The sequence below is a fragment of the Anabas testudineus genome, chromosome 2 (assembly GCF_900324465.2).
Source record: "Anabas testudineus chromosome 2, fAnaTes1.2, whole genome shotgun sequence".
Taxonomy (NCBI): domain Eukaryota; kingdom Metazoa; phylum Chordata; class Actinopteri; order Anabantiformes; family Anabantidae; genus Anabas; species Anabas testudineus.
Window position 1 is genome coordinate 7,853,664 of NC_046611.1, and position 26,069 is coordinate 7,879,732.

The 26,069-nt window shown below is 38.2% G+C and overlaps 1 protein-coding gene across 1 annotated transcript; it reads left to right on the top strand.

Annotated features, from left to right (window-relative positions):
- Nucleotides 1–12,638: 12,638 nt before the first annotated feature.
- ndfip2 (Nedd4 family interacting protein 2) lies at nucleotides 12,639–22,055 on the top strand. Its single transcript, XM_026362500.1, has 8 exons — nucleotides 12,639–12,862; nucleotides 16,341–16,569; nucleotides 16,818–16,948; nucleotides 17,313–17,400; nucleotides 17,524–17,648; nucleotides 18,685–18,751; nucleotides 18,866–18,971; nucleotides 19,057–22,055. Exons 1-7 carry the CDS (start codon nucleotides 12,836–12,838, stop codon nucleotides 18,967–18,969), a joined length of 771 nt encoding a protein of 256 aa, XP_026218285.1. The 5' UTR covers nucleotides 12,639–12,835; the 3' UTR covers nucleotides 18,970–18,971; nucleotides 19,057–22,055.
- The last annotated feature ends 4,014 nt before the right edge of the window (nucleotides 22,056–26,069 follow it).

The window sequence follows — 26,069 nt, forward strand, 5'->3', positions numbered from 1 at the left end:
CCATGCTTGTATATGTTATGAGGGATTGGTCAAATCAGTAATCAGTAAGAAAAACTTCTAGTAGTCCTGATCCACATCCCTATTGGAAGAATGCTTGGAAACCTCTTCCTATAATTAGTGGATCAATACTAGAACCCTACAGCTCTAGAGGGTAACGTGTATTTACGAAGGAAGTTCCTTTCTGTAAAGCTAATGATAATAATTAGGCCATTAGAAGGAGGTCAGAGCCACCTAAGGGACCCATGCAGAACTATTTTTGATTTCATGATCACACAACAGCACATTTACAGAGAATGTGGAAAAAAAATTAGGTGTTCAAAAGTAATTTCTGGGTTTTAGTTCTTCAGCTTCCCTATATGTTATGGGCCCACGGTTCTTACAGGATGCTATGCAAGGCAAAGTTAGATTCAGAAGTTGGACCAAATAAATATTCAAGACAGATTAAGCCTCAAACAGATAAACCCTCTCCTGAATCCACTCCATAAACCAGACTACTAAATCCATAACTCAACACGCATATGCTAACTTAGCAATGCAGTTCATTAAGGATGAGTCTCTAATACAGTCTCTATGGGACCACTTGTAAAGAGCAGGCACATGCAGAACGTGGTGCTCTGGAGGCTCAAGCCCATGCCCTTTCCCCAAATTAATCAATGGGGCCCCTCAACATTAATTAACTCTCAGGGCTCATAGCCCTTTTTTCCTGATACTGACGCCTCAGCTTTGTTGGTGTATAAACATATATGTATAAATTCAACACTGTAAGGTACAAGCAGGTAATCAGTTAGCACAGTTATAAATGGTTAGTCTCTTAGTAGATGAAGAATCAAAAATAAAAGTGAATTGGAATTTTACAACATTTTATCCATTTCCCATTACAAACAACCATGTTCAAGTGCATACTGCCTTCACATACAGTGGCAAGAAAAAATTTGTGAACCTTTCGGAATTTCATGGTTTTCTGCTTTAATTTGTCATAAAATGTGCTCTGGTCTTCATCTAAGTCACAACAACAGAAAAACTAGGTCTGCAATATTCTTGGGATGTCTGGTGTGAATGGCCCTCTTAAGGTCATGCGACAGCATTTAATCGGGTTGAGGTCAGGACTCTGACTGGGCCACTCCAGAAGGCGTACTTTGTTCTGTTGAAGCTATTCTTTTGTTGCCTAGCCTAATGACTTCTCCAAGAGCTAATTGGAACCAGGAGTGAGCCAACATTGAGTCCAATCAGTGTGACGATATTGGATAGGTTGCTGAAAGCTGTCGTGCCCTTTAAAAACACACACCAGTTTTGGGTTTACTGGTTTCAAGAAGCACCGTCTGATGTGAGCCATGCCTTGCAGAAAAGAGCTCTCAGAAGACCTACGATCAAGAATTGTTGACTTGCATGAAGTTGGAAAGGGTTACAAAAGTATCTCCAAATGCCTTGATGTTCATGTGTACATGGTAAGACAGACTGTCTGCAAATGGAGAAAGTTCAGCACTGTTGCTACTCTCCCTAGGCGTGGTCATCCTGTAAAGATGACTGCAAGAGCACAGCGCAGAATGCTGAACGAGGTAAAGAAGAATCCTAGAGTGTCAGCTAAAGACTTACAGAAATCTCTGGCACATGCTAACATTTTTGTTGACACATTTACAATAAGGAAAACATTAAACAAGGATGGAGTACATCACGGAGGAAGCCATTGCTGTACAAAAAAAATATTGCAGCATGTTTGAAGTTTGCAAAAGAGCACCTGGATGTTCCACAGCACTACTGGTACACAACACTGTGTGGAGAAAAAAAAGGCACAGCACACCAACATCAAAACCTCATCCCCACTGTAAAACATGGCGAAGGGACCATCATGATTTGTGAAGAGGAGTGGTCCAAAATTACTCCAGATCATTGTGCAGGTCTGATCTGCAACTACAGGAAACGTTTGGTTGAGGTTATTGCTACCAAAGAAGGGTCAACCGGTTATTAAGTCCAAAGGTTCACATACTTTTTCCACCCTGCACTGTGAATGTTTACATGTTATGTTCAATAAAAACATGAAAACATATAATGTTTGTATAGTATTATTTTAAGCAGACTGTGTTTTTCTATTGTTGTGACTTAGATGAAGATCAGAGAACATTTTATGACAAATTAATGCAGAAAACCATGAAATTCCAAAAGGTTCACAAAGTTTTTCTTGCCACTGTATACAGCTCCAGTCTCTATTTTAAAGGATAAGGAAAGCTTTAAGTAACTGTGCCTTTTTGCTGTAATTATTTCTATGAAGGTAAAAATAAATTACCAGTAGGCTTTATTAGTGGTGTCATATTCGCAATTGTTAATGTGAAACACAGTCCATTTTTAATGTCTAACAGGGAGATAATGGAAGTGAATAGTAACAGTTAATTGTAATGGTGCTGTTGCCTTCTAAATGTCAATGAGCTAAAAGCTTTTTTATTTATATCAGAGAATTGTAGTTTTGCTAATGGTTTGTTCTTTGGTTCTGTAGTGGCTGATATAGTTGTCAGACATTTAAAGTGTTCATAACAATATGATGTGAACATGGAATAATGAAAGCGATCACAGAGTTGGTTATTAGGGAGTTTAGGATCTAGGGGAGCACTACTGTTTTTAACTAGTTTTTTATATTTTTGTCTCCCATCTTTATGGGAACTAACCAATAATTTCATTTGGATAGGCCATGTCAGTTTTGGGAGAAGAATAGCCGTAGTTTAATAAAAGTACACCTAAAATCAGAAGTATTTAGTACTGTAAGAAAACTGCCTGATGGAATCCCTATAGGGCTGCAATCGCCCCCCCACCTCACCCCAATATAGTATATTGGCTATATCACAAACTATTTATGCATGAAGATTTAGGAAAATGCTGAGCTTGGCTTTCCGATTCCCCACTGCCCTTCCACAGTATATAAGTCCCTTGGGGCCCATGTGATAGTGTTTTAATCTCTTTCCTTTGGTGCCTTTTTATTGTATATGGAGGTTCTATAACCCCAAGGTAAATTACACAGTTTATCATTAAACTAATCACTAAAGAATGTCATTGATCAGCATTTTGAAGGTGACATGTGTGGGGCTGTTGTGGGTAACAAGGCATACATATTTAGCTTTTTATTCTAGGACAGGACCACGGAGTAGCAACTCATACTAATACTCTGAGTTTAAATATGGTATTAAGAGGCTAGCTCACTCATGAGATTGGATATCCAGGCTGTTAGAGGGTTACATCAATATACTTTTGGAAAAGCTTCCAACAATGTTAAAGCAGGGCGTTTAAAGTTTTGGATAAGGTTCAATAAAGCAAATCCAGTCAATATGTTTGTTTTGGTACAGTACTGATACCTGCATGACTTCCTACTCACAGTACAGTCTTTGCCTCTGTATCGTCACATCTAAAGAAACCAAAGTGCAAATTTGCGAGAGACTTCTGATGTAAAGCTGTTTCTAGCACATCAGGTCCCCAGATCATTTCTGTGAGGGGGGAAAAAATAACACACTCCTACTCGTCAACTTTGTCAGTTTCCTTTGCTGCATTGGAAACAACTGGTGTCCAATCCTTATTTTAGAAAACAGATAAAGGATTTTGGTTCTTATCAAACCTTACAGTCTTGGTCTGGTGTTCCTCAGGAGCGAGGTGGTCGTTGAGAGGCTGCCAGAGGTATTGTGATAGATGACTGCGGGCGAACAAGATGCCAAGTCACTAATAAAAAGCACTCAAGAGGGCCGTAAACCAAAAGTCAACCAAAGGCTACAGGACAAAAGAAAATGATATTTTTTACAAGCAGCATCCTCTCTCTCTGCCTTGCCATCACTTATTTTGAGCTTATGTACTTGATCTGAATCCTGATGCTGAAGCTTTAAGAATGAACAAGTATTTGATAAATGGAAAACTGTATAAATGTCAAGAGACTGCTAAATGGCCTAGCCTCTGGACTTGATATCATTAACTGTGCGAGATCTAGACCTGCATAATTACTCAAAGAATTATAATGCTGCTCAAAGACTGAGGGAGCATGTTACAGGATATACAATTAGACAGGAACCATGGCACATTTAGTAAATTAGTCTCAACAGATTTCATGACTTTTTTGGGCTGATGATAATATACGTTGTTGGGCTTGACCTGAAGGAGATTATAGAATTGTATATACTGTATGATCTGCAGTGAATCTCTGTGGTGATTGACATAGAGTATGGCGTCCATGAAGAAGCAGTAAAGAGAATGGAAAATGAGAGGAGATAATGGACATAAATATGACTGTTATGTAAAATATTCTTCTGACAAGCAGTACAAACAATTCATTCAGCAGTTGTTGTTAAAATTTCACTCGAAGCAAAAATGTCAAACTGCTGGTGACACAGTGTAAAGTGGTTTGAAATAAGATTTTTTTTTTTTTATGTAAGGGTCACAAAATCATTTTGTTTTATAACTTTGCAATGTCAAATAACAAAAACAAAAAAGAAACGGCCCATCTAGGATACATTTAAGCAGAGTTCATAAAATAAAAGTTAAAAGAGTTTGCAGCCCAATGTGTAAGAATTGTCTTTCATTTATTGCATGCTTACATGGCAGTATGCCAGGGTGGAATAAGCTCTTTGCCAACAATAAGTGCCAATGAGCTAACCACCATCATCAGCAGGTGGGTCATATGGAAACCTACAAACAGGTCCCCAAGTCTGCCTTTCCGAAAATCTAACAAGGAACCTTCTAACACTTAATCCTATAATCACCAAACAACAAAACTACATACAAATAAAAACAATAAAACACATAATACACAACAAATCTATTATCTAACTAGTATAAATTTGAACAAATACATGATAAACATCAGGGAAACCATCATCAGTCATTCTAGTGTAAGGCAAAATTAAATAGTCTATTAAAATGATTAATGGTGGTGTTTTATAAGAAAGAAGACAGGACAAAAATTCCTCATTTAAATTAGGAGACATGGAGTTAATCAATTTGAAAATTCACGTTGTAGTAGCAACCTTTCCTGAATACCACTACTGCATGGTTATTTTTACATAAATTTTAGATCTTGGACATTGCAAAGTATCCATAGCACATTGTTTGGAATAAAATTTGTACTTGTACTGTACCTGTTTTTACTATAGTGTCACAGCCATATGGCTTCTAACGTCAGTTCTGACTAGCACGTCAGCTAGATTTGGACTGACTTTAACACAACATTTCAACTTTTAGCATAGCAGTGATTTACAGTTTTCCAAACAGGCCTTAAACAGTTGCATAGCAACAGCAGCTTCCACCACTGGGGTTTCCTGCACACAGTAGATGTGTTTTGTGATGTTTTTTGAAAGCAAGGGACCTCATGGACACTAAGGCCAAGTTTCTCTGAAGGGAATATGAAGCAATTTATCAATGTGTTTTTTCCCGTTTTTTGTTGAACTGAATTGAAAGTGCTGAGTGGACAAATCGAGGTGGATTCTCAAGCCTAATGGCTGACCCAAATAACCAAGCCCGAAAAACTCATAAGGCGGTGAAGATTCAGCCGTGTTTCTTGTTGAGAAACTCACTGAATGAATTCTTTCTGATGTCTTCTTTCTCTCTTTTATCCCCTCCCTGCCTGCCAACTGACATACTTTCTTTTAATTCATCAGCAGCATGGCGAGCAATGGAGGGAGCGTGGGAGACAGTAGGAGGGAGAAGGGATGGTTGGAGAGAGAAAGAAAGTGTGTTTCAGCATCAAAAGACTGTCTCGGAGACTAAGGGGAATACATTGACTCTTCTATGCGCTTTTTGATGATGCATTTCTGTTTTATGAAGTCAATGATACACAACAGCGGCAGCAGTGTATTAACCTACTTCTCCCTTCACTGTTTTTGCATCTGTCTCACTTGCTCTCTCTCTCTCTCTTATCCTAATACACTCTGTTGCTCATTATTCCCACTCCCACATGCATCTGTACTTTTCTTGTCTGTCATTATTACCTGACTTTTATTTTGTAAAACATACTTTCTGGCATCAGCTGGCAGGTGAGGACATGCTGTGCAAGACAACATTTTGACAGCTCATGCTTCCTGCAATGAAGTCTTTTGAGTCCCTAGACAATAAACTTTTCTTGAAGAAGCAACTGCATATTCCTAAATCATTAAAGATTTCAAGGGCTATTCCCCAAGTGTTCAATACTTCAGAGAATAACATGTCCTATTATGTATGACCCAGAAACAACTCACTCATATCTTGAGTCACATTTGTTCACTGCAATGCAAAAACACAAGCTTTTGATTAAGCATAAGTGAGTGAATACTAACTACTGTTCTGCTTTGTCAAACCAGAGAAGGAGATTTTGTACAGCCTAGCTTAGCATTTATGTCAATAATGCAATTAGTGTTTTGTTGAAATGGACTTGATCATCTCTCTTTGTATCCATGCTGTTCAGATGTTGTCTCCTTAGGAGATACATCAACTAGATGACATCAACTCATGAGAATGAACAAATCTAACACATAAAAGCTTAACAACAATTGTCTGTCAGGGAGAATCTACATAAATGTGTTAAATCTTCAGTTTTGTTTCTAGCTCACTGTACTACCCAAACAAAGTAATTTGACACAGTTTTAAAGGTAAAATAAGTGAGTTAAACTTAAAGATTGAATTTAGATAAAGTGCATTATTATTGTTATAACAACAACAGGTTTAAAGAATTAAGACTGGATCAATCTTTGTATTACCACAAATTTAAAAATTGTATTCTTTTGTAAAAAGAAGCAGTGTTTCCTGTTTCCTGCTGTGTTTTTACTGGCATGTGGGGATGTAGTTGAGAGTTTCTGTAGTCATGTATTATAAAATACAAATATATCCTGCATGATGATAGCCTACAGTTTGCTGTCTGTGTACATAACCACTTGATCCCTTCTGATTCTTCTCTGAATACCGAAGTCTGAAGCTCACTAGACTTATTTAAACCACTTTATCACAGTTTCACGTTTCATCCACTCGCGATCAGTCATACAAACTTCTCACACTGTCAAAAAATGACCAAGTTAAAAAAAAAAAAAAAAAAATCATTCAATCTCATATTCAGCCCTACCAGATGTAGTGGAATAATTTAAGTCTTCCCACTTCTCTTGATTCATCAGTATCTCATGGCAGATCTCGTTTCAAAATAATCATGCATGTTTCATGATGGATGACATTACCAGACTTGACTTTTTACTTGATCTGAAGACAGAATACAGAATGAAATCACTTGTAAGTTTTTTTTTTTTTTTTTTTTTTAGCGTGCATCCCTATTTCCTGTGTTAAGACTTTATCGGATGCGTGTCCTCCTATTTGTTCTCCCCTGGCAGGAGCACTTCTATTCCCTGGGCTCATTATGATCAGAACAAAGTGAGGTGGCTGCCAGGGACAGGGTGATTGTAGACACAAAAGTATCTTAGTTTTAAAATGTCGCCATATATCTCCAAAAAGGTTAGCAACTCTATTTTATCATTCGGGTTTGCTGCAGTTTGTCTGAAAGAGGCAAAAGTGTCTAAACAAATTTACAGTGACAAGAACAGTATGTTTTCTGAAATGTTGTGATTTTCTGCATTCATTTGTCAAAAAATCTGTCTAGAGTATTAACAAATATAATGTACTTACACCAAAAAAAATTCTGATCTTTAATGTCTTTATTGACAACAATCAAAACCATTGGATTGAGGTCTGGACTCTGACGTGGCCACTCCAAAAGGTGGATTTTGTTTTTCTGAAGCCATTCTGTTGCGTGTTTTGGTTCATTGTCCTGTTGTATCCCAACTGTCAGCTGACGTACAAATATTCTCATATTACGCTGAAGAATTTTTTGATACAGGTGGGAATTCATCTTCCCCTCAATTGCTGCAAGCTGGCCAGGCCCTGATGCACCATACTTTATGAATGGGATGATGTTTCCACGATGATATGCAGTGACTTTTTTTACACCAGATGTAATTCTGTGTGTTCTTTACAAATAGTTTAATATAGTTTCAGCTTTCTTTATGGTGTCCTGCCATAGACTCCCTGCTTATTCAATATTTTATGTACTGTAGACTCATGATAATGGATGTTAGCCAGTTCCAATGATGCTTTCCAATTTTTGGCTGTCACTCAGTGTTGTTTCTTTACTTTATAAATGTTTGTTGTGTTCGTGCACATAAGCGTGTTCTAAACTCAAAACGTTTTGTCAGTCGAAGTAACTCTAGTCCAAACCCAAAAATGTTCTTAACATAAGCTAAAACCTGACTCCAATTAGCTTTTTTGAGGTCAATATTCATTATTCATTCATTTTTTATGTTTGTTCTTAACAAAGACATAAAAAACATGAAATTCCAAAGGGTTACATACTTGTCTGTTTTACACAGTGGAGTGTGCTCTTTTTTGTTTTGTTTTTTTAAAGGGAAGTCCTATTTCTGATTCTGAACACTCCAAACACTGTTCCACATCAAATAGAAATGAATTGCTGCATTTGGATGTCATAAGTGTGAGTGAAGCATACAATTACCATTAGTTTACAGGAAAAGTAGCATGAAGTGTGTTTTCAAAAGATGGTAAAATAAAAAAATACACCAGCACTAAGAATAAGTTTGTACTTTCTGCCCTCTGCTGGAGACTTTAAGTACATACGTACATGTATGCACAATCCTGCACCTGCACCCCATCACCCCTTCCAAACGCACACTCACACGCCCACACACTCATCTGTAGACACAAAGAGGCGTGTTTGTGTGATTAAAGCGCTCCGTTTTCACATTTCTTGCTAATTAGCAGCTGCTCGTTGCTCATACAGACATTTATATTGAAAAGACATTTTATTTAGCCCGTGTCTATGGAGTCATAGACACATTATTGCATGTTTAATTACTCCATGTTTGGAGTTTGCACTATACAGGGGCCAATTTCATGGAGTGGAGTGGATATTTACATTGTTCCATTATTACTCTATTCGTCATATATAGTTAGTGTTAGAGAGGTAAAACATTTAAATATATGTATGTAGTTACAATATAAATGTGTTCAATTTCCAATAAAAGGCTGGCATAACAGAGATAGTTTTATGCATTGTAGAGTATTTAATCGTAAATTAGGAGACAAAGAAACGTGTATGTTTGTTGCTCCTCATTTTGAATTCTTGTTTAAAACATAAATTCAAACAACATCCTTTATGTTGCTTCACACAGAAACACATGACTATAGGTTTAGGTAGGTCTAGATACTACAATACCCATGAGCCCCCACGGCCACTGTTGCTAAGGAGTAGAACCAGTAAGTAAATGGCTTTTTTAGCTAAAGATAGTACTGTAAGTATCATCATCACTGTAATGTTTAGTTTAAGCTTTCAAATCAAAGATATAGACGTGTCATTTTTGGTGTTTATGGTTTAACCGCTTTGTAACGTTACAGGACTCATTTGACTTTTCTCTCTTTTTGTTGAAAGTGACCATTCTTTACAAAAACCTCTGCACCCATATCATTTTCATACAGTTCCTTAAAAAACATTTCATAAGGTATGTTGTAGAGAGAGATAAGTATGATCCTCTTTTTTCATAATATAGTGTTCTAGAAATACACTGAAGTCTTCTACACGGCCTTTAATTACCCCACACATCCACTCATAAAATGTAAATTCATCCAGAATACACTGCGGTCAGGCAATATAATTGATGCTTGCATATATGCAAAACTAACATATGTCTTCTCCTGTATTACACGACTCTACAAAGAAAACTAGCTTCACTCAAACAGCAAAGCTTTCACAGCATGAGAATGAGACTGCCTCACTGAAAAGCTGCAGAATCTGACAGAGACACCTACTGTTTCTTTATATAAGACCTTTTTATAGCACCTATTTACCTTGAAATGATGTTGCCAAGTAACAACATCCTGATTGTGTTTGGAGTGGGGGGTAACTGAGTGGGTGTGCATTTGTCTGTTTGCAGGTGTGTGTGTGTGTGTGTGTCAGTGATGGATGCTCCAAAGCACCATTACAGGCTCTAAAAGTGGGCTTGTAACAGCCGCTGAGCAAATGACTTCAAGCCCTCTTTACTCTGCCGCAGGTCTGCTGCTGTAGAAAGGTGCAGGCAGGAACTCATATATCACTACTACACATTAATCCTTAATGCTGCTAATGCCCACTGCCTTGCAAAGGGCAAAACGCTTTATGTGATGCCGTGATGCAGGATATTGCAACTCCTTTTCTTGCATCACACCTCATTTTCCCAGCCTCCTCCTCCTCCTCCTGTCTCTCTTCCTCTTCCATTCTCAGTATGAGCTGCTTAACTGATACATGTACCAGAGTAATCCCCTTCTTAGCGAATGGGATTAATATTTAATTCAAGAAGAGCCTTTTATCAATACCTCGCTGTGCATTCATTGTTCACTCTGTTTAGGGTGGCTTTAGCCAGCTTTTGGCAAACTGAAAGAATGATAAGTGTGTTAATGGGCAGATAGCAGCAGAAGAACATCACTCGCCTTTCACAAAGTAGCTGCTCTAAAGTTCTGGGGGCAGAATTTATCAATGTCTTGTCAGAATTAAAGTAATTCGAGTCAGCAGGGTTAAACGCGATGTTCAGGAAAGACAGCACCCGACCAATCACAGGAATATTTGCCTTATGTGTCCCCCATCTCTACTGTTCTAAAGACAACGTTATTAGTGGTCAGCCAGGCATCTGAGAATCTCTAACTCTTCCTTTAAAGTCAGCCCATAATGTTTGCTGAACCTCTTTGTGCTTTATCCTTGAAACTCCAATGCTCACATTTATAAAGAGCCTATTATGCACTGATCCACTGCAATGCTGATCCAGGATTAGCCCGGAGGCAAGAACACATGACAGACTAAACTTCTGAATGAAATAAACCAGCCTCACTCTGCTGATTTATGATGCATATTCACGCACAAAGAAGAATTGTGTTTTAGGAAAAAAGAAACATTCAAATTTGACTATTCCTTTTCAGGGACTTACTTTTCATGTGATGGTTTTGGGTCAGCCCGATGCTAACAGGTTAGAAATATTTTATGAAATTACAAAATCTTTTTTACAGATAAACAAACTCACAAGCAACTATCTTGGTACATACTGTGAAAAAGGTCAGTGTTGTTTGATTTTGACAGTGAGATGCGAGTATTGGCTAGATATTGCAAACTGCAATCCCCCAGTAGGCTCATAGCCTCGAGCAACGATCATGAAATCCACTTGAGGGTATTCTCTGTAGGAGAGTGCTGAGCTTTAGGAGCTCTAGAGGCTCAGAACAAGCTTGACTGTCAAGAGGGAACTGGACATGGGATTGCACAGGGGTTTTATTGTATTGTCTCTGTCTTAGAGCATCTTAGGTATCAGGTGGTGGAGGTGTAAAAACACAACCTAAGTTAAAGTAAAGACCTTCTGATACGTTTGAAAGCTCTGTAAAGGCTAGTAAGTGGTTAGAAGGCAGTGATGCAGTCGGCCCCAGAGGTGACGTTATTCCAGGAAAGTAATAAATAAAAGTCTATTTAGCTGCAAACATTCTTGTTTCTTTTTCTTTTTAAATATAATAAATAAGTTAATACATTTTTAACTTAATAAATTCTCTACATCACTGACAGAGACTGGGTGGTAACCTGTGAATTACATCATAGGATAAAGCTCAAGCTGATAAGCCTCCTGCCAAACTCTTGTTTTTTGGCCTATTTGTGCTTCAACTTTTAATAATTAACAATAAAGAAAGAGAGAGAAATTATTAAAATGTTAAACTGACTGCAACAATAGAATAATTTATACAACAAATATGCACAATTATTGCTATGTCTCAATGCATGTAGCCTAAAATAGTTTTCAATATGTGACTTGTGGGAAGTTGGTGATAATGTTTCAGTGAAATAAGTGGGCTTTGGCGCCACCTACAGTTTTCTGTTTATCATAATTTTCGTGTGGATTTGCGTCATCGCGCTTCCTCTATCCGTGGAAATCCGCGACCATGACCTCCCCCATCAAGTCAGCAAAAGTTAGGTTGAAATCGGAAATACGAGGGTTGTGCATTCAAAATAAAACAGCTACCAAACTTGTGAAAAAGAAATTATAGAGAAAACTTGACACACATTCACACAGAGAACACTTAATAATTAGGAACATAAAACAATTTGTATAACTTGGACTATATGCATTAACACAGAACGTAGCCAACTATGTTTAGTTAAGTACTGGACAGAACTAAGTAAATTTACTCTGTTGGTCGACTTCTGAGGTATTGCTATTTTACTTGAGTATTTCCATTTTTTTTACTACTTCAAGCCTCAACTTCACTTAATCTCAGAGACAAATATCACACTCCACTACTACACTACATTTACTTGATAGCTCAAGTTTTAAATAAATTTCAAAATCAGATCAGTAATATAAAATACACTCCTTATTGATCCCTGGTGTGAAATTTAAAAGATGTTTAACAGTATGAAAAGTGATATAAAGTATAATTATAATTTAAAACATATGATAATCAAAACAGTGGATAAGGTAGACAAGACCCACTGTTACTAGCAGTAGAAATGGTTATAGTTTCTGTCACTACAACATATATTATTGCCTTTTCAATAAAAAGGCGACGTCTTACAGTTTGACGTGTTTTATTTTGAAATCTCGGATCGGATGTTGTCTTCGTAGTTGCTTCAACTTTGTTGATCAACGTTGGTAACAACGCTGTTTTTCTAAGCGAGCGTTTTCTTGATTGCAGCCATTTCTGTCATCGGCTCGTACATTGTGACCCAGCGCCGTCTGAAAGAGTCGTTTCCCGTCCGTGACACGAACCTCGGGGTCAACACAGGTTCAGTTTCTCCCTTTGATTTGTTGGCTGGCTCGGTCTCCAGCTGAACCTCCTCGGGATGGACCCAGTTAGCAGATACCGAGTGGTGAGTGTGGACGGATCAAAACACCGTGGGCCTGCTTGTCACAGGAAACGAGGCCTTGCTTTAAAAAAAAAAAAATCCAGGCGTTACAAATAATTTACTGTTGAAATCAGCTATATTTTATGGCCACCAAAGCAAAACGGAAGAGCTTATTTCTGTTGTTTTTGTGTCTTTATCATGTTTTCACACGAAATGTTTAGTTTGACAGCTATCGTAACCTTTCATCAAGCACTTCCGCATTGGCTAGGCTAACGCTAGCCGAGATTAGTCTTGTACATTAGGCCTCGTAAGTAATACAATACAATATACGTGTAGTAAACATTATATTATGTGTATTTATACAGTGTGTTAAGTTACACTGATGTTGACACTCATAGCTATTAGCTGTAAGTTAAGCTAGTGCTAGCAGGGGAATTCATTAACTAGCTAGCATTTAGCTAATGTGGGTTATTTTTAACTTAGGATATTAGAAAACACTTGGTTAAGTGTCAGATGGTGGTAATAGCTCCTAAATACATCCGGGAGTTAGGAAGCTGTGAAGTGAGCAACGCCCATAATTACATAATTGAACCACAACTATTTCTCAATACATTGTTGGGAAATTGTGCCACTACATGAGCTGTCTTAAATGTGGAGGCTATTCCTGTTAGAAATGTGTTTCAAGGAACAGCTGTGGATGTGAACCTTTGGAAACAGTGTGATATAAAGTCTGCTTTGTGCTCAGATGCCTGTGGTTCTGGTTATGTGAATGATAGTCCCACAGGATCCAGATTGAGCCAAAAAAAATCGGTGCTGGGACTTGTCAAACAAAGCAAAGATTTAAACAACAATCCGTTTTGTCTTACATAAGATTAGAACAATACATGTTCATCAACATGGACAGTGAATACTCATTGATGATTCAGATACTGTACAGTTCAGGCCAAACTGATTAAAAACAGATGTCAGATGTGGTTTGTAGACAGCCCCATCTTTATGTCATCATGCCAAAACATTTTGATCTTTGTGTCTCTCCTTTATAAGAAATACTTTGATTTCTCAAGTGTGTGGCACTGATACTCAGAGCGGGCCTGCGTGAGATTCGAGTATATTTGGACACAGGAGGAGGCTTGTAGCTATGTTGTTAGGATCTTATGTAATCTCATGCGCGGGGGTGCGTTATGCTTTGTCCTTGATTTCGAGCCAGTCTTCAACCACTCATTCACTCGCTGTGTTGTACATTGACCCTGCGCTGGTGGAGGTTTACAGGGTAGTTTGAATTCCCATGATTTTTTGAGAACTTTATCTGCATGGTGACGAAGAAGTTTCCTTATAATTATGACAGACTGTTGTTAAAATTCTGTCCACTATTAAACTGAACTCTACTGTTATTAGTCATCTTTTGAGTTCTTACGCTACGTCAGCCTTTAATGTACGGGGTGTTTCCCCAGTATGCCGTGGAGCGACAGCGCAAAAAGAAAATTGCCATTACTTCATGGAAAATGTTTCAATTGGCGAATTTCCCTCTTAAACATGTAATTATGATGCTGATAATTAGAAGTCAGAAATAACAAAATATAGGTACTTATAGCCAAAACCAAAGCCAAAGTCAAAATCAAAACTGAAATTGTCAAGCATTTAGGCACCACCACTGAAATGTTTTTCAGATAAATGAAGGACTAAACTTGCTCAGCCACATAATTCAGACTTTCAGTGGGGCTTTATTTTTTATCAGAAGTACAACACAGGATTGATAAGTTTGTGTTTATCTGTTAAGGCCGTATAATATAACATTATACTTACATAAGATGCCAGTGAATAAACCATAAAACTAAAAGCTTGTGTCTGATATTTCAGGATTGAAAAACCAAAAAGCCACGTTTTGTCTGGGTCAGTATCAGTTTTACTGTAACTAAAGAGCACAAGGTTGTGCAACTAATTGTTGTGTTTCCTGGAGCTGTTTTGGGTCAAGTTAACTTTCTGAAGGACACCTTGAGGAAAGTTACAGGGGAAGTGATACAGAATCCTTCCCTCACTTTGCCCACAAGGATTACCCACCAACCACTCTGTAACCTTAAAGTTACCATTGCCCTCTGTAATAGCAAGAGGTGTTTGGCTCTTTGGTCAGATGAAAATGAACGTACTGAAGTCTGCAAATGACTCAGCTGTAGTGTGCACTCTCATTAACTGATTACATGTGTATCATCTTTCCAGAGACGTGCCTCTGTTGACATACTGATGTTGTCTCCCATCTCTGTTTGTACAGTATAAGAGTATGTTGAGGGTAGCTGTTACTGCCCTCACCCTGCACAGCAGGCATACACCACCAGTCACGTCTCCAGCATGTACTTCAAAATACCAGTAATACTTGTAATACTTCCACTGCTGCTTCATAAAAAATGTCACTCAGTGTTTTGCCAGCTCAGAACTTTCAACATAAAGCAGCAACAATAACAAAAGTTGGATTTTCATTAGTACAACACTAATTTGGCTGTAAGTGAGTGACAACAGTGAGGCTGTTATTAATTATATGAAAAGTGTACACATATTCCATACGTGCATATGCTTAGTAGGTAGTCTGAATCTAGCATAAGTGTGGACCAACCAGCTGAGGCAGATGGCTGCACACCCTGGTTCTGCTGGAGTTTATTTTCATCAAAAGGAGCTTTTCCTCTCCACTGTCATCTGGTGCTTGCTGAAGGAGGATCTGTTGGTTTTCTATATAATTCGATACAGTTGTACATGTTTTCTACATTATTATGTACGCTCAGTGAACTTCATTGGGCTCAGTTAGTATATAGGTAGGAACCGCCAGGCAGATGGCAGATGTTTCTAGACAGACAAAGCAAACAGTTTTTGAGAAGTGACTGACATGTACATGCTGAGTGGTTATTGCAGATACATGACTATTATAAATGCATACTCTAAGGCAACTGAAGTTGGTATCAAGTAGAACTGTATTATGTATAATATGTAGATAACCAGAAGTTTACCTTCATGGTACAACTACATTATGATTATTGCATTTATAAGATGCAAACTGTTACATAATGCATGTCATTGAGAATGTGTTGCCATTATTGTTAACCACTAATCCAGCAACAGAAAAGTAACAAAAAGAGCCGGCAAACAAAACCGACTGCAAAACTCTTATATAACTGCCTTATGCTGCTGCTATCAGCAAACATCACTGATGTCCAACCACAAAGTCTTCAAGACTGCATCTAATGAATACCAGCTTTTTACAGTTGGTTCTTTCTGGTTGTTATTTTAGTCCAGTGACAGCTATCGTCACACAGTGAGCTCAGAAAAAGTGGGGTGCATATTTTATGATCTTTACACAGTTATACTTTCCTCAGCTTCAAAAAGCCACTTATTTTGCCTAGAAGAAACTGAGACTGGAGCCAGTTTTAGAAATTAGGAACAGTGTGAGCAATCCCCTCGAGCTGACGCACTTTTTGGCCGACCGATTAGCTGATCTGTGTCAATTCCTCCCCTTCAGTTGCACAATGAGGATGACTCTTCTGAAGCCTCCACAAGCGAGCAGCAGCCCAGCACCTCTGCCACAGCCCAGGCTAGTACGTCAAGCCAGGACCAGATTCAGGCCCAAGCCAGACCAGCTCCAGCCCCAGCACCAGGGGACTCATTAGGATCAAGGACTCAAGGGGAGCTGGAGGCGCCTCCACCTCCGTATGCTTCCATTGACCTGGGAGCAACAGCTGCTGCACCTGGTATTTCATCTGAATAATGATTCCTTTAAATGAACGTCTCCTTAACTGAACTTTATTTTACCAAAGTGTGGTTGTGTGCTTTCTAAAATAACAACAGAATCAAATCTCTTTCTGCAGTTTTGTGGCAGCTCCACATGAGTCACTTTTGATTTCCATGACAGCATTACCACATTTCTGGCAGCTACTTAAACAGGTCCCGTTTCTGTACTTTGTAACTGAGCCTTCCTCCTTCTCTGTTGTTGCCACAGAGGCCAGTTTCCGAGGTGACTTTCCAGTGCCACCACCCTACAGTGTCGCTACCTCCCTGCCAACATACGATGAAGCAGAGAAGGCAAAAGCGGCCGCCATGGCTGCCTCCACTGTGGAAGTGATGCCACGGGTACATACTACATACACACTGTATTCTTTTTATTTCATACTCTGGAAGTATAAATTTGCTGTAGGCTTTTTTTTATTAATGTTTTGGTCTGACGGATTTTTTATTTCCTTGTACCAGATGTCATCTATGTAATAAGCTCCATGTAATTATTTACCAACTTTAAGAACGTTGAGTCAGCCATTATGCTGCATCAGCATCACACGGCTCATTTTTAGACTTGACCGAGCCTTTACTAAGATGCCAACTTAAGGGTGAGGGAGGTTAAACAAACAGGTTTTACCACTCATCTGCTGACTTTGTCTAATGGCTGTGTCTGTTACTGTAGATGTTATATTTACTTATGGTTTGCTTATGTGCACCGTAGGATGATGAATTCCCCCCAAGAGATGATTTCAGTGATGCTGATCAGCTTCGAGTTGGGAATGATGGAATTTTCATGTTGGCCTTTTTCAGTAAGTCTATATATATTTTCTTTCTGCATTCAGTAGTGGTTTTATCCCTGAATATTTAGTTTACTTCATTTTCAATATTTAGTATCAAGAAAAATGTCCATTTTCTCTCGTCTGTCGCTCTAGTGGCCTTCTTGTTCAACTGGATCGGGTTCTGCCTGTCGTTCTGCTTGACCAACACCATTGCAGGACGTTATGGAGCCATCTGCGGCTTCGGCTTATCCCTCATAAAGTGGATTCTTATCGTCAGGGTATGTATTTTTCTATTAGTGCTGCACCAAATTAGCATACATGAAATAGTTAATACAGCGCAACCATCTTAAATGCTTATAATCAGACTTTGAAGATAGACAGGAGCAATATTTACTTTGTTGATATGTTTGGTAGATACTGATGATGAGTATCTGGCAGTAAAGTAAAGTCTCTGTGGCTTCTGCGGTTGTGTCACTGAGAACTGCGGCGGTAGGATGAAAGTAAAAGTTTAACTGTTGTGAATGCAGCAGCAAAGTGCTGTGGGTGTTCACCAAAGCAGCAGCTGCCTCCCCCATCTTCCTTGCTGTTGTCATGTTTATACTGAAAACAAACGCAAGCAGCAGCAGCAGTGCACTGCCTGAAAGCACCTTTAAAGGTGCAATGTGTAAGTTGTTGACTAAGAAGATGTATTCATTAGAAGAAATTGAATAAAGTGTTTATAAAATAATTATATAGTTGAACTTTTTTTTTTTTTTAAGCTAGGGATGAGCCTTTGATATCAACAACAAATGACTGCGTCCCTTTTTGAATGAAGACTATGTTTCTACAGTAGGTCAGAATGGACAAACCAAACCACCTTAAAGAGGAAATTTCTTCCACATTTTACTTCTCTTGGTCTTAGCCCCTCTTTGTTGTTTGGCTCGGTCTGTTCCTCGTCTGCTTCTCCATACTCTACCTCCCACTGTCCCTCTACCAACAACAATATTTACTGTGTTACATGGATGCCATCACCTAGCTACAGTCAATTTCTAAATATTTAAGTAACTTAATCACTTCACATATTGCGACTCGATGCAGTTTTTGATGACAACATGGCCCCTGATGGACACGGTACATTCTCGCTCATTTTTGGAAAAGGAGTGGTGTAGAAGTATTCAAATGGTTGCAATCTGCAACCTCAATTCGATGCCACAAAATTATGCACACTGCACCTTTAACACGGCTAGAGTTATGATTTTCTACTAGACAATTTTAGTGTTTTGTAGGACGGAAACATCTCCGTGTTATCTAATAAATGTGTTTTTCTGTCTCTAGTTCTCTGATTACTTCACTGGCTACTTTAATGGTCAGTACTGGCTCTGGTGGATCTTCCTGTTGCTTGGTGAGCAAACAGTACTGTATTTTTAGTTTTTTGCTATTTGTGCTGATTCAGCTCATTTGTATCTTCACAAGGAAGTCTTAAGAGTTGGTAAATCATTATCTGTTCTCTGCACAGGCCTCCTGCTGTTCTTCAGGGGTTTTGTTAACTATCTTAAAGTCCGCAACATGTCAGAAAATATGGCCACCTCTCACAGAACACGCCTCTTCTTCCTGTACTAAAGGTAAGCTAAAATCTGTTGTAAAAATATGAAGACCACCGTCACCATAGTGCCGCTTGCTGAAATGATTTGATGTAATTTCCAACAGATTTCCACATCATCACCATTCCTTTCTAATGTGAAGTTCCTTCCCTCTCCCTTAAATGACCTGACCGAGAAGCCTTGCAGTGAAGAGAGGAGACAGGGAAGGAATGAAGCAAAGAAGTAAGGCAGAAGTGTTTCCAGTCTCATTAAAAGCATAACACGTCTCACTCTGAAGTCACTTCTTAAGTGAGCTGCAGAAATTCTCCTTTGATGATCACATCTCCTCCCTTGTTCTTAGTTTTTTCATTTTCCTTTGATTCAAAGCTCTTAACACAAGCCCACGTGTGACGAGTAGGAGTGCTGTTGACAAACACAACCATGGTGTAAAGACAGATGTTCCAAACGGACATCTGGGAGTTTACTCAGAGACAAAATGAAAGCACAATGAAACTATGTCTTAATGTTGAAAATACGTGCAAATAATGTAGGTAGTTGTAACAGTCATAAGGAACCATGTTAGCACATTTAATAATGTTGCTTTCTTTGTGCGAACACGCAGTGACAGCAACGTTAATCAGATTATAATTCAATGAGAAAACTTCAGTCTATACAGTGGCGCGATTTTAAAATAGAAAACGTGTAGGGAGTGGAAACCTATTCTGAGCGTTTGATATGTATATTTTCCTACCACAAAACACCTTCAACGGTTCGACCATTCCAGATTTATTTTGTCTTATTTTAACCATGATGTAGCATTTTATGCCCTCATTAACATGTAAGGCATGACCTAATTAAATAGTTTTATAATGTGCGTTCTGTTAAAATCTCAGCCTCTACCTAAAAAAACTCTAAACTCTACTCTTAAAAAAAAGAAATATGGAAACTGGACGAGATGGAAGATAATCTCCTCAGCATCACTCAGATGCATGAGAAAAACCAGAAATATGCATTGATCAGTTTACATATAACAGACCCAGATGCATGTAGTGTTTTTAAAACAAACATACAGGAACTTTAGTCTCGCCTATGCCTTTTGCTTTATTGTGAACGCACATGACTGAGAATATCACACAGGGTGGAAACTATTGCATAATGTCCAACTTTTAGAGAGAGTTAAATTAAACCCATGACAAAAACCCAACCCAGTTTTTTCTATAATCATTGTTATGAGTCATTTAACAAAACTTTGAAATGACAAACCAAAAGCTTTTATACATATATAAATAAATAGCTGTCAATAAAAATCAACATTTCCAAAACGTAAATACAAAAAGACTGTAAATCTAATTGGAATTGTGCACAAATAGCTTTCCTGCCACTTTCTTTGCCTTTTAATAACTGTCATTCTGATCTTACCTATGCAGTAGCAATTTTTATGTGTCGTGACATTTTTAGAAACGGAGGGCTGCATTTATCTCAGCACTGGTCGACATTCTCTATGTTTGAATCAAAGAAAACTGAAAAATGCCTGCATTGTAGTCAAAAAACAAACTTAATCTTATGTTCTTGAACTAATATCACTGCATATAGTGAAAAAAATCATCTGGCACCTTATATTTGGTCAGTTAATCCAACCAATCTCGTTATTCTCCTCTTTGACACAACTGCTTTTTCCATCTCCAACTCCAGATTAATTGCCAAATATGTCTGGCAAAACGGTTTCTACTGAGCAGCACAGCAAATCAGTAAAAAGCTCCTTGGATAAATCAGTGTTTTAAGGCCACACAGGCTGCTCCAGTCAAATCAGTGGAAAGTGGCCTGAAGGCAGGAGAAGTCAGTCTCATAAGCACCTCCTGCTTCAGGAAGTGGAATAAGCATTTTACATACAGCACAGTGCAGTAACTGTTAATGTGCCAGGTTTGAGTAAAAACTCTTTGGAGTAAAAAGAGTCTTATGCAATTTAGTTACTTGTAATGACTTACAACAACATAATTGTGGATGTGAAGTCCTGTGATACTGGAATAGATGTAGCTGAATAGTTTAGCAATCAGAGATTGAGGTCCACTTGTGCCATCAGGTTTGGTTCATTCTTGGATAAAGCAAAAATAAAGTAAGTTCAGTGTGAATATACATACTGCACTATACACACTTGCCAACAAAATCATTTTAATTACCAGTAAAATCAGAGGCAGTGCAATAAAACCAATAAAGATGTGACTGGGTCTGCATGTTCTGCATGAGAAAACCAACACATGGATCTCTCTCTGGGATTTTGGCTTTTATGATACGATTAAAATTTTCTTCCTTTTTTTTTTTATGGAGTGAAAAGCTTTTGGTGATGCAACATGGGTCCCAGTGGAAAGATGGTTTGTATTTGGAGGAAGCACCTTTATTATGTGATAAACTGAGAACATTATCAGCAGATGTTGCGATTTCTCATGAGTGTAACAGTGGTGAAATTGGGATTCCTGTCCATTGTGAATGGAGCATGAGCCCGACTGGACAAAGAAACATTTTGGATTATTTCTGTCATCCAGAAAATGAAATGTATATACCAGCTCATGCCAATTCATGATATTTGCACTTTGAAGAACTGTACAGTTTGATTTGTGAATCTGCTTAATTTCTGTGGGGGTAGAAAAAGACAAAAAGCTATCTTAGCCATCCAAGTTTATCTGAAATTCTTAATCATCTCAAATGGATAATTTGCCTTTTGCACTTTTATTTTTCAAAATCATAGTAATGTTGTTGTGTCTCATTTCTTCGCTTTTAGCCTAAACTGTGACCGCTTGAGTATTGCCAAACTTTTTTTTAAGCATTTTTGTTTTTACTCTGGTCATATCCCACTAAAGCCTCTTTCAGCAATATCAAGAACTGTCGGTGAATTCAAGCTCTGCTGCATGATTTAGCCACCTGAATGATTGGGGTAATGTTAGGATAAAAATAGTACAAGAAAACCTGTCTTTGTAAATAAATGAAGATAAAAAGGGGCAGCCAAAATATTTTTTGCGTCACAATGTTAATCTTTGTAACAGTTTTTATGCATTTAATGCATTGTAACTGGAATTTAATTGACAGATGTCTTGCAAAAATGCCAATAAAGTTCAAAAGCCTGCAAGTAAATTTTCATATTTGAAGTCTGAATGATGTTAGTGTTTGTGTAGTGTAGCTTTTGTTATCATTTGCATGTGACATAAGTTAAGTCTAAAACCAGGAATATCAAAATGACACAGAAAGCACAACATTGTGCAATGTTCTATTTTCACACAGGTCTATAGTTGTTGTAATTTGTTTATATAATTTATAAATATGCACTAGTCATTTAGACAGATCATCCAGTCAATAATCACACTCATTCCCTGCTGCAGTTTCCATTTGCGTCCATGTCTTCCCACCAGTGTAATTTCTTAATCTTGTACTTTCTCCCTTTGGCCTTCTCAGTTCAATAAAGAAGGGATTACTGGAATATAATGGTCAACTCATAGTTACTTGAAGTTACAAATTTCAGGTCTTAGAAAAATTACAAAGAAATACAGCTATGCAGACACATGATCTTCCTGGCATTTGGTCAAACATTTATGACTCTTGTTCCAATGAGGGCAAAAGAAAAAGGTTCCAAATAATAATAATATTTGTGATAATACATACAAATACACAAACCAGCCGAGCATCTCCTGCTACTTCATGTAAGAAAGCCCCTAGCCCCAGAACTAGCCTGTAGTCCATGCTAAACAACATGGCTCCTGAGCAACCAAATATTTTCCATCTTAGTAACAAACTATAATTTACAAGCGCACAACTTGTTCAGTTGACTCCACCAGTTCTGCACTTAACCATCTACCTCCATCATACACCTTTCTTCTTACCCACTGTCAACTGGCTGCACTGCCAGCCATGTTTGTCATTTCCCATTTTAGCTACATACCCGACTTAGCTTTATACCCGACTCAGTTAACAGGAAAAAAAAACCTGACTTTACGATAAAACCTCTACAATCAGTCCTACGCTGGTCAAGCAGTCAGTTTCCTTTCCTTTAGTCCATTTCTACAAATAACACAATCCATTGTGTTAAGCTCTGTTTCTGTTCTTAGATTAGTGATATCTATCTCCAGAGGAACTATGGTTTCCTAATCTAGCTTTCCTGTATCTTGCATATCAAAGTTGCATCTTGACTCACCAGGTTTACTCAGTGTCTAGGTGAAATATGCATTATTTTAGACTCTCATGTCTGAAATAACATTTTTGTTTTTGCTCCCTCTTTTTGATTTTAGGTTATTCCTTTAAAATTGTTTTAATTCCAAATTTTACCTTTAAACTTTATGTTTGAGAAATTAAATGTATTCGTCATATAGTCATACAATGTCTCAGCACTTGGCAGAGGCACTGGCAAGAAGATTAAAAGGGAAATTGCTAACGACTACACTGCTGCCTTTAGTTTGTCCTCATTAACTCCACTAGATGGAGCCAAACATGTAAGAAACTATTGTAGTTAGCAGCTCAAAACACTTAGTTCTCTCAACTCAAGCATGGCCATGTCTGTTTGCCCTTGGGGGCCCATGTAAATTAGCTTTCTTCATTTGAGAACTAAAGTCCTATATGTTTAATTTCAGTTTCATGATTTTGGAGGCAAAGGCACTCTTCAACTGTGTGCATGGTGGAGGCAGTATTGGTGTTGTTTGGGAGTATGGGAGTTCAGGACCAGCATGAGATCATAAAAGTTGAACAGCTCTTATCTCTTTGATGAGCAGACATTTTTATTATCTTTAAAATCTAAATATGAAAGCTTACTAATATACACCTTTTTACCCCTTTTATGAAACTGCTGCTGTATCATTGATGAACTGATATTTTATTTTATGGTCTAGTTTCTCTAAAAGTCAGCTATGCTGCAATAGTGATTTGCGATCTATTTTACTCTTTTAGTTTTAGTGAAGTTTTAGTAGCGGCATGACCCAACCACTGATCCGAGTTCAGTGGTCCCACTTGGAGAAGCTTGATAAATAAAAGCCAGAGGCTCTTTAGCACTGCTCTGGGAGTACTTTTTGCCTTCTGCTAGATCAATGTGTCCTCAGCACCCCAATGCCTCAGGCTATTAACCAGACCCTCTCTCCTTACACAGCAGCCCATGTTAACATCTAAAAGCTTAGTTTTATGTCAGAAGACACTATGGGGTAGGAGGCAGAAAAACAGCAGGTCATTAAGTGGCTCACTGCCAGCTCAAGATTCCACCAAGCTAGATAAAATGCTTAAAATAACATTTACATTGCAGCCCACTTTAACTGATGATCTGACAAAAATATACACACTTAATAGGCAAATGTGAAAACTTTATTCAAAACTAAGGAGCATGAAGTCTTGTTGCAACCTTTATCAGGAATAGTAGTAAAGCATTAAACAGGCAGCTGACCGCGTTTACAAGACATTAGCATGCCTTCATGATAGAGAAGATGAGATTTTGGTGGCGGGTTGCTGTGATCTCTTGTCCATCCCATGAAAGCCTAGAGGGGATTTTATTGCATCTGGCACAAATGTCCACTTAGCTTAATGAACTGGCAAGATACAATGGCACTAGATCTCCACTGGGTTTTTTATTAATATTTTTGACTGACATTGTGAATTGGATGGCTTTAAATAAACAAAAACCGCTAAGTTACAATATTACAAGCCTGTAAATGTATAAATGTCAATAATGCAGTTGTGGCAGATAGAGTCAAATGAACAAAATCAATCACCAAATGCAATAAACAAATGATTATACTGTATTAATGGAGGAAATGTTACTCCCTAAACATATATGATCTTCTGAAAACTAACTTGTAAAATACTAAACTTGTAAGCAGCATGCTGATGATAAAGAGAGATGATATGTTCACAATGAGCATGTGGGGTATTAGTGTAATTGCTTTTTTTACCACATGGAGGCACCAGCTGCACATTCCTTTCCCCTCTTAGTTCTGGTAGGTTAAACCCCAGATTTTACATGCATGTTTGGCTTCAGTGGAGCAGTTACAGGTGACCAATAAGGCTTAGGTGTTGCTCTTCTCTTCCTGTGTAAATTATACACTGGGTTTTGATAGGTGTCTCATTAGACACAGGATGTTGTTCACCAATGGTCTATAATTTCCTCAACAGCTATGTGAGCTGCCAGAACTAGATACACTTTTTTAACTGAGTCAGTTTCACAGAAATAGTTTTCCCATTAGCTGAAATGGTTTGAAATACGTGGTTCATCTGAGAATACATGTAAATTGTCATTTTAAATTACCCCTTGAGGCTTTCTGTATTATCTGTGGAGGCCTGCAGCGTTGATGCAGTAACACAGACGCATGCTGTGAATAACAATCAGCGTCCACCAGGGGAAGCTACACTGAAAGCATGAATCAAGTTAAAGTTCATTGCTGCAGGTAATAATGACTCCATGAACTTTTTCTTAGATATTCTGGGAAGTGTGCATCTTTTGTTGAGATTAGCCTTTTAGTAAAGACTGTATCCTTTTGAAAACTAAATCTGACCCTCAAAAAAAGAAAAAAGAAATGGGAGGTTATGTTGAACAGAGATCCTATTCACATAATGGGTTTATGTTCCCTACTTGCCTACCAGCCTGCCCCTGGCCCCAATCTGGCCTCCCCTCTTTTAGAAGGCCTTAATGACTAACCCATTTACATAACTCCCTTCCGATTTGCAAATGTTTCCTTTTATGAGGCCCTCTCCTACCTCTGAACTCATTCTCTTCATCCTTTCTAGTTCTCTATATGCGAAAGTCTCTCACCCTCATTTTCACCAGGTGGAGCCTAGTTAAGGTCTAGCCTTGAGTCCAAAGTAAACTCTGTCACATGCAGAGAGAGAACTGCTGTGACAATCTCGGTCAACAGCATATCTGAGGACCTCTGCTGCCTGGCTACTGCTGAGTGTATGTGTGTGTGTGTGCTTTTAACCAGCTGGTGAAGTGTGTATCTATTCCAACAGCTTGCCTGATGCGCATATAATTTGCTAATATTTTGTTCTACTCGGGTACTACATTTAATAAAGTGCCTCTAACTCAAACTCATTCTAAATGCAGTGGGGCCCAGAGGTAGTGCAGGACCCCATACAAGAATGTTATGTACTAGAACTCTTGCTTGGCGACCAGTGGCTTGG